The sequence below is a fragment of the Leucoraja erinacea genome, unplaced genomic scaffold (genome assembly GCF_028641065.1).
Source record: "Leucoraja erinacea ecotype New England unplaced genomic scaffold, Leri_hhj_1 Leri_228S, whole genome shotgun sequence".
Lineage (NCBI taxonomy): Eukaryota > Metazoa > Chordata > Chondrichthyes > Rajiformes > Rajidae > Leucoraja > Leucoraja erinaceus.
In genome coordinates, this window is record NW_026576129.1 from 178,027 (window position 1) to 193,505 (window position 15,479).

The following is a 15,479-nucleotide window of genomic DNA, read 5'->3' on the forward strand; positions in this document are numbered from 1 at the left end:
CAGGGGGTATGGAAAAGCAGGGATGGGATACGAAGGATAATGGCGGTGCAGGCACGAAGGGTTGAATGGCCTACTCCTGCACCTAGTTTCGATGTGTGTGTGCGTTTGCGTGTGTGTGTGTGTCTGTGTGTGTGTGTGTGTGTGTGTGTGTGTGTGTGTGTGTGTGTGGGGTGTGTGGCGTGTGTGTGTGGCGTGTGTGTGTGTGTGTGTGTGTGTGTGTGTGTGTGTGTGTGTGTGTGTGTGTGTGTGATATCGCGAGTGTGAGAGCGCGTGTGTGTTTGTCTCTGTGCTTAGGTGTGTGGGAGTCCATGTGTGTGTTTTTATGTGTCTGAGTGTGTGTGTGTGTGTGTGTGTGTGTGTAGTGTGTGTGTGTGTGTGTGTGTGTGTGTGTGTGTGTGTGTGTGTGTGTGTGTGTGTGTGTGTGTGTGTGTGTGTGTGTGTGTGTGTGTGTGTGTGTGGGTGTGGGTGTGTGTGTGGTGTGTGTGTGTGTGTGTGTGTGTGTGGTGTGTGTGTTGTGTGTGTGTGGGTGTGTGTGTGTGTGTGTGTGTGTATGTGTGTGTATGGGTGTGTGTCTATGGTGTGCGTATGTGTGTGTGTTTTTATGGTGTGTGTGTGTGTGAGTGTGGGTGTGTGTGTGTGTGTGTGTGTGTGTGTGGGTGTGTGTGTGTGTGTGAGTGTGTGTGTGTGTGTGTGTGAGTGTGCGTGCGTGGTGTGTATGTGTGTGCGTGTGTGTGTGTGTGATTGTATGTGCATGTGTGTGGTGTGTGTGTGTGGTGTATGTGTGCGTGTGTTTGTGTGTATGTGTGTGTGTGTGTGTGTGTGTGTGTGTGTGTGTGTGTGTGTGTGTGTGTGTGTGTGTGTGTGTGTGTGTGTGTGTGTGTGTGCGTGTGTGTGTATGTGTGTGTGTGTGTGTGTGTGTGTGTGTGTGTGTGTGTGTGGGGGTGGGGGGGTGTGTGTGTGTGTGTGTGTGTGTGTGTGTGTGTGTGTGTGTGTGTGTGTGTGTGTGTGTGTAGTGTGTGTGTGTATGTGTGTGTGTGTGTATGTGTGCATGTGTGTGGTGTGTCTATGGTGTGTTGTGTGTGTATGTGTGTGTGTGTGTGTGTGTGTATGGTGTGTGTGTGCCTGATGTGTGTGTGTGTGTGTGTGTGTGTGTGTGTGTGTGTGTGTATGTGTGTGTGTGTGAGCATGTTTGTCTGTGTGTGTGTCTGTGAGCATGTTTGTCTGTGTGTGTGTCTGTGTGTATGGTGTGTGTGCGTGTGTGTATGCGTGTGTATGGTGTGTCTATGGTGTGTGTGTGTATGGCGTGTGTGTGGTGTGTGCGTGTGTGCGCATGTGTGTGTACGTATGTGTGTGCGTGTGGTGTGTGCGTTTGTGTTTGTCTGGTGTGTGGTGTGGGTGATGTGTGTGTGTGCGCGTGTGATGTGTGTGTGTACACGTGTCTGTGTGTGATGTGTGTGTGCGTGTGTGTGGGTGTGATGTGTATGTGTGTGTGCGTGTGAGCGGTAAGTGTGTGTGTGTGTGTGTCTATGGATTGTGTGTGTATGGTGTGTGTGTGTATGGTGTGTCTATGGTGTGTGTGTGTTTGCGCATGTGTGTGTATGCACACGCACACACATGCACACACACACACATCAGGCACACACACACACCATACACACACAAACACACCACACACAACACACCATAGACACGCATACACACACACAACATACACACACACACCATATAAACACACACACCATAAACACACACACACACCATACACATGCGCACACACACGCACACAGCCACACACACCATAGACACATACACAGACACACACACGCACACAGACACACACACCATAGACACACCATACACACATACACAGACACACACAGCAATATTCCACAGCATGTGCTTCTAATTTCTCTTTTCATGGATTTTCAATGTCGGATTCATGTTTAAACATGTTAACACAATTCCTCCCTTAGTCAATTAAGGCAGATGTGATGCATGGACTCGTTTCCACGGCATGAAATCACAGAGCTTTGAAATCTTCACGTAGTCACTCACGTGACTCCGAAGTAAAATAGTAAGATTAAACGAGAACTTACCAGTTCGAGGTTTGATCGTTATTTTATGAGGAGTAACGTTGAGGGATTACGTGCCCTCCACTCCCACCCTTGATCATAAAGTTCAACTGGTATCCTCTTCTCTAATCTTACTATGTTCAGTCATTACTGTTATCTGTGATTTCACACCGCTGCTTTGAAGAATGACACGCATGCGTCCTGGCGGGTTCTTCACGTAATCCCTCAACGTTACTCCTCATAAAATAACGATCAAACCTCAAACCGGTAAGTTCTCGTTTAATCTTACTAATTCACAGCATTTCAAGCAGAGTGCACACACATACTCTCATGCACATACACTCACACACACACACACACATATATACACTCACACATACACACTCAGAGACTCACACACACACACAAACATACACACACACACATGAACTCACACACACACACACATACAGTCACACACACACACTCATTCAGCAACAGTTTATTCCTGACAGTCACAAAATGAGCGGGGCTTTTGAACTAAACAGACTCGGATCTAAACATTTCAGTTTCAAATACAGGCAGGGCAGCAGGCCAAACAACTCGTTTCATTTTCATCAAGTGCTAACAAATCATTGATTCAAGTACATTGCACACTCACAGTTGAGTTGATCCACAGCGGACTGAGAGTCATGGCCTCTCCCTGGCGATCTTGCAGACAGATTGAGCCACGTCCAATATCAGGGCTTTTTATAGCCCCCCCCCCCCCCCCCCCCCCCCCCCCCCCCCCATCCTCGGAAGGGGCGTTACCTTCACGGCAGTGATTGACAGGCTCTCAAGATTTTTTAAGCACTAATAACTCTTTTATTTTCCATCATGGGAAAAATCCTCGGGGACTGGCCAAAGAGTAAGATGGCCAAAAATCACAGCCATACATGGTAGCGTTTTTTCTAAAATCAATGCAGCGCAAACGGGAAGTGATCAAGATGACACTTTTAATTATATAGATAATCAACATATATGATGTGTTTATGAGTTCAGAAGCCTGATGGCCCGATGATAAAAAGTCTGGTGGTACGTGCAGCCATGCTCCTATGTTGTCTGCCTGGCGGCAACAAGTCTATGTGCTGGGTGGCTGTGGTCCTTGATGATGCTGTGTGCCTTCCGCAGGCACTGCCGGTGGAAAATGTCCTGAATGGCCGGGAGACAGTTGCCAGTGATGTGCTGTGCCGCCTTCACCACTCTCTGTAGTGATTTGCGGCTGTGGGCAGAACAATTCCCGTAGCAGACTGTCATGCAGCCCGTCAGCAGACTCTCGATGGTGCAACTGTAAAAGTTTGTAAGATGCTGGCGTTCATGCGAAACTTCCTCAGGTGTGGGTGCGCTGGTGCTGCGACAGGATGCTGGACTGGGTGAAGCCCTTGCCGCACTGGGCACAGGTGTAGGGCCGCTCGCCGGTATGGATGCGCTGGTGCACCAGCAGGTTGCTGGACTTGGTGAAGCCCTTGCCGCACTGGTTGCAGGTGTAGGGGCGCTCGCCGCTGTGGGTGCGCTGGTGCACCAGCAGGATGCTGGACTGGGTGAAGCCCTTGCCGCAGTTGCTGCAGGTGTAGGTCCGCTCGCCGGTGTGGATGCGCTGGTGCTTTAGCAGTAGGATGGACTGGGTAAAGCCCTTTCCGCAGTTATTGCAGGTATAGGGGCGCTCGCCGCTGTGGATGCGCTGGTGCTCCAGCAGGTTGCTGGACTGGATGAAGCCCTTGCCGCACTGGGCGCAGGTGTAGGGCTGCTCGCCGCTATGGGTGCGCTGGTGCACCAGCAGGATGCTGGACTGGGTGAAGCCCTTGCCGCAGTCGTTGCAGGTGTAGGGCCGCTCGCCAGTGTGGATGCGCTGGTGCTGCAGTAGGATGCTGGACTGGGTGAAGCCCTTGCCGCAGTCACTGCAGGTGTAGGGCCGCTCCCCGGTGTGTAGGCGCCTGTGCACCTTCAGGCGAGTGGACGACTTGAAGCCTTTGCCGCAGTCGGAGCAGGTGAAGGGCCGCTTACTGCTGTGCACCCGTTGGTGCCCCTGCAGCCCAGAAAACTGGGTAAAGCTCTTGCCGCAGGTGGAGCAGACATAGGGCTTCTCGCCCGTGTGAACCCGCTGGTGGACCTTCAGCTCCTGTGCCGTCTTGAAAATCTTACTGCAGTTTGAGCAGTCGAAGGGGCGTTCACCCGTGTGCAACCGCCGGTGGATCTCCAGCTGGCTCGGGTACTGCCAGGCCTTGCCACACACGTCGCACTCATAACGCCTCTTCCTGTTGTGCCCCGTCATGTGGTCCTCAACTGAAGCTCAGCCCCTCGAAGCTCAGCCCTCACACCAAGCAGATGGAGGGGGGGGGGCTCACCGGCACCCTGGCCACCCTCAATGGCCGCTCATGTCCCCATCTCTCCGTTCACAGCAACGACCCTGCAGGAGGAAAACACAGAGGGTCAACAAGCTGGCAAACAGGACATTACGAACACGTGAACATTAATGGTACTTGAAGGAGGGGGGGGGGGTTGGGAGCGGGGAGCAAGGAAGTGCAAGGAGTGAAAACAGGACAAAGGGAATGGAGTTCAAGGAAAATGTAGAATAGATCACTGTTAGTTGGGAGAAGGTTACAGGCATTCAGGAGTAGGAGTAGGGAGTAGGCAGGAGTAGGTCATTCAGCCCTTCGAGTCAGCACCGCCACACGGGTGGATGGGACACTCGGGGGGACGGGGACCATCCAGTGACAGTTCGGCAGCGTTTGCAGCGCCGGGGACCCGGGTTGAATCCTGGCTGTGGATGAGGTGCGGGACTGTGTGTGCGCAGCAGCCGAGAATCTCTCTCCCCGTCACCCACTCGCATCTGCCCCCTCTCTCTCTCTCTCTCACTGTTACACCCCGCTCTTCCACTACCTGGCACACTCGCTCCTCAGATTAAATATATTTTTACACATAAATTATGAATAAAGATAAGAATTAATACACAGATGATACGGCCAGCGCTTCGTTCACTTTTACTTTATAGCAAATGACCTTTGACAAATCAATGAATCCTTGCAATTTTCAGAACACCAAACTCGCTTATTGGCCTCCACTGCCTTCTGAGGCAGAGAATTCCACAGATTCACAACTCTCTGTGTGAATGGCAGAGTCGACTTGATGGGTTAAATGGTCTAATTTTGCTCCTATCACTTATACAGGGAGAAACCGTGTCTCCGTGCTGGAGTCACACTAGTCTTGCACTATTCCCTTTATCCCGTATCCGTACACTGTGGACGGATCGATTGTAATCATTTATTTTCTATCCGCTGACTGGTTAGCACGCAACTAAAAGGCTTTTTACTGCACGTCGGTAGGTGACAATAAACTAAACTCAACCCTCCTGCCACCAGGGGGCGATGCATCCGGCTGACCAGAGATGCTGCACCGCAGCCTCCAGGGGGCATTGCAGGCAGGGGAACAAAGACGATGCACCGTGGTCTCCCACCGTCAGATGGCGCTGCAGACGGAGGACTACAGGCTTGGTATCGCACTCTTCAACCGACAAGGGGCGCTGTACCGTGGCCTCCCGCCTCCAGATGGCGATAGGGTCGGAGGACCATAGACGCCGCACAATGGCTTCCCCCCACCATGTGGCGCTACAGTTGGAGGACCAGAGACGCTGCACCAGTGCCTTGCACCGCCAGGTGGCGCCACAGTTGGAGGACGAGAGATGCTGCACCGCAGCCTCCCACAATCAGGGGGCTCTACAGTCGGAAGACCAGTGACGCTGCACCACAGCCTCCCGACAGGGGACGCCACAGTCGGAGGACCAGAGATGCTGCACCGCGGCCTCTGACACACAAGGGGTGCTGCAGTCGGAGGACCAGAGACGCTACACTGCAGCCTTCTCAACCGACAGGGGGCGCTACAGTCAGATGACCAGAGACGCTGCACCGTGGCCTTCAACCAACAGGGGGCGCTAGAGTTGGAGGAGCAGAGACGCTGCACCGTGGCCTTCAACCTTCTTCTTGCGAGTGAAACATAAACAAAAGGATTAATTAGATCTCAAGCCGTTGTTGAGCAGCCAGGTTGTTGTCTCTGTTGGCGTCAATGTCTGCCAGGCCCTGGCAGAGCTCCATTAGGTGGGTGGTAGAGAAGGCACCCAGAGATGACATGGTTGGCTGTCTGTTGTTCTGCTCCACATTCACAGGCTGGGCTCTGGCGGAGGGAGCCCCCATCTCCACACGCTGGCATTGAAACGTCCAACTCCAGTACCAAGTCTGTTGAGCTTCACCCACGCTCCTCTGGGGAGCTCAGACCCTGGACAGCTTTTATCTGGTGAAGAGATGTTGCTGTGTAATGGAGATGAGGTTGCCTTCCACTCTTGTGACCACTGGGTGGCTATCCAGTGTGCTTTTGTCTCAGTTGGCAGGATGGATGCTAGGAGTTGTTTTCCATGTGGAGCAAAGGGGTGACGGAACTTCAGTCGGGATGGCCTCTGCTCTCTGCTGATAGCCTGATGGAGGAGGTGATCTGGGTCTGTTGCACGACGAGATAGTGCCAGAGTTGCTGCTTGTCTTCGGATCCCTGTAGGCTGAATGCCTGTAAGCATAGGGAGCTGCTCGACTGGAGTAGGTTGAAGGCACCCAGTGATGGTTCACAAGGTGCTGTTCAGGCTTGTGTCTCCCAGGCTAGTATGTCTACTACTACTCCATACGGGTGCACAGTACTCAGCTGGGGCATACACAAGCGTTAAGGCAGAGGTGCGAAGAGTTGATGGGCTGGCTCCACAACTTGTTCCTGCCAGGCGTCGGATGATGCCGCTACGTGCCAGGTCCTTGTCGCGGAGACCAGCCAGGTGTTGACGAAATGTAAGCAACCTGTCCAGCTTTACGCCGAGGTAAGTGGGTGTTTGTTGAAAGTCCAAGCGCCTGTTGGAGATACAGCACGGAAACAGGCCTTTCGGCCCACCGAGTCCACGCCGACCAACAATTGCTCGCACACAAACACTATCCTACACACACTATGGACAATTTACATGTGAACTAAGCCAATTAACCTACAAACCTCCAAGTCTTTGGAGTGTGGGAGGAAATCGGAGTGCCCGGAAAAACCCAAGCAGGTCACAGGGAGAACGTGCAAACTCTGCACAGACAGCAGGTACATGTACAATCTTTCCACTGACTGGATAGCACGCAATCTCCCTTGGTACACGTGACAATAAACTAAACTACATATGATGAAAGAATTAGTCGACTGGGCTTGTATTCACTGGAATTTAGAAGGAAGAGAGGATATCTTATAGAAACGTATAAAATTCTTGTGGGATTGGACAGGCTAGATGCAGGAAAAATGTTATTGATGTTCGGGGAGTCCTGAACCAGGGGCAACACACAGTTTAAGAATAAGGGGTTGGCCATTTAGGACTGAGATGAGGAGAAACGTTTCCACCCAGAGAGTTGTGAATCTGTGGGATTTTCTGCCTGAGAAGGCAGTGGACGCCAATTCGCTGGACAGGTACAAAATGCTGAAATACAGGTGCGGGACCAGCATTCTGGCAGGCAGGTTTGCCACTGCTCCACGGGTGGTTTTAAACTGAATAAGGGGGGTGGGGTGTCAAATGGGATAGTCGAGGATGGAGTTAAAGGGAAAGGGTTTCTTAAATGTGTGAGCGGAGAACAGAGAGGTGTAAAATGAGGGTAGAAGCAATAGCTAGCAAAGTGAAAAGTAAAAGTGGTAGGCAGCCAAATCCAGGGCAAAAATCAAAAAGGGCCACTTTTCAACATAATTATATAAGGGGTAAGAGTTATGTAAAAACAAGCCTGAAGGCTTTGTGTCTCAATGCAAAGAGCATTCGTAATAAGGTGGATGAGTTGAATGTGCAGATAGCTATTAATGACTATGATATAGTTGGGATCACGGAGACATGGCTCCAGGGTGACCAAGGCTGGGAGCTGAACATCCAGGGATATTCAATATTCAGGAGGGATAGACAGAAAGGAAAAGGAGATGGGGTAGCGTTGCTGGTTAGAGAGGAGATTAACGCCATAGAAAGGAAGGACATTAGCTTGGAGGATGTGGAATCGATATGGGTAGAGCTGCGAAACACTAAGGGGCAGAAAACGCTAGTGGGAGTTGTGTACAGGCCACCTAACAGTAGTAGTGGAGTTGGGGATGGCACCAATCAGGAAATTAGAAATGCGTGCAACAAAGGTAAAGCAATTATAATGGGTGACATCAATCTACATATAGATTGGGTGAATCAAATTGGCAGGGGTACTGAGGAAGGAGATTTCTTGGAATGTATGCGGGATAGTTTTCTAAACCAACATGTAGAGGAACCAACGAGAGAGCAGGCTATTCTAGACTGGGTATTGAGTAATGAGGAAGGGTTAGTTAGCAGTCTTGTTGTGCATGGCCCCTTGGGCATAATATGGTTGAGTTCTTCATTAGGATGGAGTGACATAATTAATTCAGAAACACGGGTTCAGAACTTAAAGAAAGGTAACTTTGAGTGTATGAGACGTGAATTGGCCAAGATAGACTGGCAATATATTCTTAAAGGGTTGACGGTGGATAGAAATGCATTAATGATAATTTTTCAAAATTCTTTAGATTCTGGAGTAGATCCTGAGGATTGGAGGGTAGCTAATGTAACCCCACTTTTTAAAAAGGGAGAGAGAAAACGGGGAATTACAGACCAGCTAGTCTAACATCGGTAGTGGGGAAACTGCTAGAGTCAGTTATTAAAGATGAGATAGCAGCACATTTGGAAAGTGGTGAAATCATTGGACAAAGTCAGCATGGATTTACAAAAGGTAAATCATATCTGACAAATCTTATAGAATTTTTCGAGTATGTAACTAATAGAGTGGATAAGGGAGAACCAGTGGATGTGTTATATCTGGACTTTCAGAAGGCTTTCGACAAGGTCCCACATAAGAGATTAGTATACAACCTTAAAGCACACGGTATTGGCGGTTCAGTATTGATGTGGATAGAGAACTGGCTGGCAGACAGGAAGCAAAGAGTAGGAGTAAATAGGTCCTTTTCAGAATGGCAGGCAGTGACTAGTGGGGTACCACAAGGCTCAGTGCTGGGACCCCTGCTATTTCAAATATATATTAATGATTTGGACGAGGGAATTGAATGCAACATCTCCAAGTTTGCGGATGACACGAAGCTGGGGGGCAGTGTTAGCTGGGAGGAGGATTCTAGGAGGCTGCAAGGTGACTTGGATAGGCTGCGTGAGTGGGCAAATGCATGGCAGATGCAGTATAATGTGGATAAATGTGAGGTTATCCACTTTGGTGGCAAAAACAGGAAAGTAGACTATTGTCTGAATGGTGGCTGATTAGGAAAAGGGGAGAAGCAACAAGACCTGGGTGTCATGGTACACCAGTCATTGAAAGTAGGCATGCAGGTGCGGCAGGCAGTGAAGAAAGCGAATGGTATGTTAGCATTCATAGCAAAAGGATTTGAGTATAAGAAGCAGGGAGGTTCTACTGCAGTTGTACAGGGTTTTGGAGAGACCACACCTGGAGTATTGTGTACAGTTTTGGTCTCCTAATCTGAGGAAAGACATTCTTGCCATAGAGGGAGTACAGAGAAGGTTCACCAGACTGATTCCTGGGAGGTCAGGACTTTCATATGAAGGAAGACTGGATAGACTCGGCTTGTACTCGCTAGAATTTAGAAGATTGAGGGGGGATCTTATAGATACTTACAAAATTCTTAAGGGGTTGGACTGGCTAGATGCAGGAAGATTGTTCCCGATGTTGGGGAAGTCCAGAACAAGGGGTCACAGTTAAAGGATGAGGGGGAAATCTTTTAGGACCGAGATGAGGAGAACCTTTTTCACACAGAGAGTGGTGAATCTCTGGAATTCACTCCCGCAGAAGGTAGTTGAGGCCAGATCATTGGCCATATTTAAGAGGGAGTTAGATGTGGCCCTTGTGGCTAAAGGGATCAGGGGGTATGGAGAGAAGGCAGGTACAGGATACTGAGTTGGATGATCAGCCATGATCATATTGAATGGCGGTGCAGGCTCGAAGGGCCGAGTGGCCTACTCCTGCACCTATTTTCTATGTTTCTAACATCTCAGCGGGTCAGGCAACATCTCTGGGGAATGTGGTGCTGTACAAAGTGCTGGAGTAACTCAGCGGGACTGGCATCTGTAGTCCCTTCCCACCCAACTCTCTGCGAGTACTTGCGGATCTTGGACGGAGCTGTTCCTAAACCGTGCCTATAAAATGCTTTCCGTTGTGGGGAGGGATAGGACATGAGGAGGGGTGAGGGGGGGGGGAGAGGGGAGAGGAAGGGGGGGGGAGAGGGAGAGGGGGGGTGAGGGGGGGGGGTGAGGGGGTGAGGGAAGAACTTCCCAAAACAATCTGCCAGTCAATAGACAACAGGTGCAGGAGTAGGCCATTCGGCCCTTTGAGCCAGCACGAGCATTCACGATGATCATGGCTGATCATCGAAAATCAGTACCCCGTTCCTGCCTTCTCCCTATATCCCCTCCTAAAATAAGAGCAGGGAGGTTCTACTGCAGTTGTACAGGGTCTTGGTGAGACCACACCTGGAGTATTGCGTACAGTTTTGGTCACCAAATCTGAGGAAGGACATTATTGCCATAGAGGGAGTGCAGAGAAGGGTCACCAGACTGATTCCTGGGATGTCAGGACTTTCATATGAGGAAAGACAGGATAGACTTGGCTTGTACTCGCTCGAATTTAGGAGATTTTCCTAAATCATATAGAAACTTACAAACTTCTAAAGGGGTTGGACAGGCTAGATGCAGGAAGGTTGTTCCCGATGTTGGGGAAGTCGAGGACAAGGGGTCACAGCTTAAGGATAGAGGGAAAATCCTTTAGGACCGAGATGAGAAAAATATTTTTCACACAGAGAGTGGTGAATATCTGGAACTCTCTTCCACAGAAGGTAGTTGAGGCCGGTTCATTGGCTATATTTAAGAGGAAGTTAGATGTGGCCTTTGTGGCTAAAGGGATCAGAGGGTATGGAGAGAAGGCAGGGATGGGATACTGATTTGGATGATCAGCCATGATCATATTGAATGGCGGTGCAGGCTCGAAGTGCCGAATGGCCTACTCCCGCACCTATTTTCTATGTTTCTATGTGAATGGTGAGATGCGTAAGGAATTAAAAGTACTGTATTTGAATGCGCAAAGTATAAGAAGTAAAGTAGATGAGCTTGAGTCTCAGATAGAGGTTGCCAGATATGACACTGTGGGGATTACCGAGACGTGGCTGCAGGAGGATCGGGTCTGGGAACTTAATATTCAGAGTTATACATCCAATAGAAATGACAGGCAGGTGGGCAGAGGAGGGGGGTGGGGTAGCTCTTCTGGTGAGGAATGGAATTCAGTCCCTTGCGAGGGAACACATAGAGACTGACGAGCTAGAGTCACTATGGATTGAGTTGAGGAATTGCAAAGGCAAGATGACACTAATTGGTGTTATCTACAGACCCCCAAATCGTAGCCCAGATGTAGGGTGTAAGTTGCAGCAGGAGTTAATACTGGCATGTAACAAAGGTAATGCCACTGTGGTGATGGGGGATTTCAATATGCAGGTAGATTAGGAAAATCAGGTTGGTTCAGGACCCCTAGAAACAGCGTTTGTAGAGTGCCTCCGAGATTGATTCTTCGAGCAACTTGCATTTGAGCCGACCAGAGAAAAGGAAATTCTGGATTTAGTGTTGTCCAATGAACCAAATTTGATAAGAGAACTTGAGGTAAAGGAACCGCTTGGAGGTAGCGATCATAATATTATTAGTTTTAATCAGCAATTTGAGAAGGAGAACGTTAAATCGGAAGTGTCAATGATGCAGTTGAACTAAGGGGACTATGAAGGCATGAGAGAGGAACTGGCCAAGGTAGACTGGAAAGGGATCCTAGCAGGAAGGACGGTGGAACAGCAATGGCATGAATTTCTGGGCATAATCCGGAAGACACAGGATCATTTCATTTCAAAAAGGAAGAAAGATTCAAAGGGGAGTAGTAGTCAACCGTGGCTGACAAGGGAAGTTAGGGATAGAATAAAAATAAAAGAAAAGATGTATAACACAGCAAAGAGTAACCGGAAGGCAGAGGATTGGGAAGCTTTCATAGGACAACTGAAGGAAACAAAACGGGCAATACGGGCTGAAAAGATGAAGTACGAAGGCAAGCTGGCCAGGAATATAAAGAAGGACAGTAAATGCTTCTTTAGATATGTTAAGGGGAAAAGAGTACCAAAATCATATGTGGGTCCCTTGAAGGCAGACATGGGTGAAATTATTATGGGGAACAAGGAAATGGCAGAAGAGTTGAATAGGTACTTGGAATGTGTCTTCACTAAGGAAGACACAAACAATCTCCCAGAAGCACCGGCGGACAGAGGATCTAAGGGGGGTCGAGGAATTGATGAGGAAAGATTGAAAAGACTAGGCTTGTATTCACTGGAGTTTAGAATGATGAGGGGTGATCTTATAGAAACATATAAAATTATAAAAGAACTGGACAAGCTAGATGCAGGAAAAATGTTCCCAATGTTGGGCGACTCCAGAACCAGGGGCCACAGTCTTAGAATAAAGGGGAGGTCATTTAAGGCTGAAGTGAGAAAAAACATTTTCACCCAGAGAGTTGTGAATTTATGGAATTCCCTGCCACAGAGGGCAGTGGAGGCCAAGTCACTGGATAGATTTAAGAGAGAGTTAGACAGAGCTCTAGGGGCTAGTGGAGTCAAGGGATATGGGGAGACGGCAGGCACGGGTTATTGATAGGGGACGATCAGCCATGATCACAATGAATGGCGGTGCTGGCTCGAAGGGAGGGAGAGGGGAGAGGGGGAGGGAGGGAGGTAGAGAGAGGGAGGGAGGGGGAGAGAGGGAGGGAGGGGGAGAGAGGGAGGGAGGGGGAGAGAGGGAGGGAGAGGGGAGGGGACAGGGGAGGAGAGAGAGAGGGGAGGAGAGAGGGAAGGAGAGAGGGAGGAGAGAGGGAGGGAGAGTGGGAGAGAGAGGGAGAGTGGGAGAGAGAAGGAAGGAGGGAGAGAGAGAGAGAGGGAAGGAGGAAAAGGGAGAGAGAGGAGGGAGGGGGAGAGAGAATGGGAGGGAGGGGGAGAGACAGGGAGAGCAAGGAAGGGGGAGAAAGGGGGAGAGGGAGAGCGTGAGGGAGGGGCAGAGAGGGAGATAAAAATATAACGTGTGTGTGTGTGGAAGGAGCCTGACTGTGTCTTCCCTCAATCTCTCCTCCTCAGTCCCCTTTCCCCTTCCTCCACCCCCTTTCTCTTTCTCCTTCATCCTCTATCACCATCTCCCCTTCCTTGCCCCTCCCCTTCCTCCATCTAACCCGCTTTCTCTCTATTCCCTCCCCCCGCTCTCTCTCTGTGCTAGTAACCAGGACTAGCATATCTAGCAGCTGGTTGCTGTCACTGTGATGACCGGGAGAGTGCAGGCGACGCAGACTAGTGTAACCAGTGTAACCAGTGGTCTGATATCTCTAGTTTAACCAGGGGAGCGGCCAGTAACCAGGACTAGCATAACCAGGTTCACCTGGAGAGCGCAGTTTACGCAGACCAGTATAACTAGTGTAACTAGTGTAACCAGGCGGCGGCGCCACTGCCAGTGGAAACAAACATCTCTGCTCAAAGATCTTTGAGTGGAACGTTGACCAGCGGTCACTCACCTCACTCCAACCTGAACCGGAACCGGAACCGGTACCAGACCACCCGCGCCGGGTGGGAAGAGGGTGACCAAAGATCCTATAGCAGACTTTGGGGGTGGCCGTGCGCGGTGACGTCAGCGTCTGTGCGCGTTGACATCGGGGAGTATGTACGCGCTGACGTCAGGAGGGGGGTGTCAGATGAACGGGCTGACGTCAGGAGGGGGGAGTCAGAGGAACGGGCTGACGTCAGGAGGGGGGAGTCAGAGGAACGGGCTGACGTCAGGAGGGGGGGAGACAGATGAACGGGCTGACGTCAGGCGAAACGCGGTGACGACTTTGCGAATGTTTACATGGTGCACGTCACCGCGCAGAGATGGAGGTAGAGAGAGAGAGAGAGGATGGATGGAGAGGGGAGATAGAGATAGAGAGAGAGATAGATAGAGAGAGAGAGAGATAGAGACAGAGATAGAGAGATAGATGAGAGAGAGAAAAAAGGGGAAAGAGAGGAGAGGGGAGGGGGGGGTGAGAGAGATGGAGATTCAGATAGCTAGAGAGAGAAAGATAGAGAGAGACAGAGAGAGACCAGAGAGAGACAGAGAGAGATAGATCCCTTTACTCTGATACCCCTAAATAAAATCCAGTGCAACCAATTGCCTTCAGAAGTCACCTAATTAGTAAATAGAGTCCACTTGTGTGTAATCTAATCTCAGTATAAATACAGCTGTTCTGTGAAGGCCTCAGAGGTTTGTTAGAGAACATTAGTGAACAAACAGCACCATGAAGCCCAAGGAACACACCAGACAGGTCACGGATAAAGTTGTGAAGAAGTTTAAAGCAGGGTTAGGTTATAAAAAAATATCTCAAGCTTTGAACATCTCACGGAGCACTGTTCAATCCATCATCCGAAAATGGAAAGAGTATGGCACAACTGCAAACCTACCAAGACATGGCCGTCCACCTAAACTGACAAGCCGGGCAAGGAGAGCATTGATCAGAGAAGCAGCCACTCTGGAGGAGCTGCAGCGATCCACAGCTCAGGTGGGAGAATCTGTCCACAGGACAACTATTAGTCGTGCACTCCACAAATCAGGCCTTTATGGAAGAGTGGCCATTGTTGAAAAAAAAGCCATAAGAAGTCCCGCTTGCAGTTTGCCACAAGCCATGTGGGGGACACAACAAACATGTGGAGGAAGGTGCTCTGGTCAGATGAGACCAAAATTGAAGTTTTTGGCCTTAATGCAAAAAGCTATGTGTGGCGGAAAACTAACACTGCACATCACCCTGAACCACACATCCCCCACTGTGAAACATGGTGGTGGCAGCATCATGCTGTTGGGATGCTTTTTCTTCAGCAGGGACAGGGAAGGCTGGTCAGAGTTGATGGGAAGATGGATGGAGCCAAATACAGGGGGCAATCCTGGAAGAAGAAAACTTGAGACTGGGGCGGAGGTTCACGTTCCAGCAGGACAACGACCCTAAACATACAGCCAGCCAGAGCTACAATGGAATGGTTTAGATCAAAGCATATTCATGCTTTAGAATGGCCCAGTCAAAGTCCAGACCTAAATCCAATTGAGAATCTCTGGCAAGACTTGAAAATTACTGTTCACAGATGCTCTCCATTTTTTCAGTCTCTAGATGTGCAAAGCTGGTAGAGAGACCTACCCCAAAAGACTTGCAGCTGTAATTGCAGCGAAAGGTGTTCTACAAAGTATTGGCTCGGGGGCAGAATACTTTTGCACACCACACCTTTTCAATTTTTTATTTGTAAAAAAAA

At 49.8% G+C, this 15,479-nt stretch overlaps 1 protein-coding gene across 1 annotated transcript; it reads right to left on the bottom strand.

Moving 5' to 3' along the window:
• Positions 1-3,027: 3,027 nt before the first annotated feature.
• LOC129716399 (zinc finger protein 239-like) lies at positions 3,028-13,813 on the bottom strand. The gene is made up of 2 exons (XM_055666272.1): positions 13,724-13,813; positions 3,028-4,497 (listed from the first exon to the last, which is right to left on the bottom strand). The coding sequence occupies exon 2, from the start codon at positions 4,360-4,362 to the stop codon at positions 3,421-3,423; it is 942 nt and encodes a 313-aa protein (XP_055522247.1). The 5' UTR covers positions 4,363-4,497; positions 13,724-13,813; the 3' UTR covers positions 3,028-3,420.
• Between the last annotated feature and the right edge of the window lie 1,666 nt (positions 13,814-15,479).

Coding starts and splice junctions, on each gene's coding strand:
- LOC129716399 (XM_055666272.1), bottom strand. CDS start 4,362: ATGACGGGGCACAACAGGAAGAGGCGTTATGAGTGCGACGTGTGTGGC.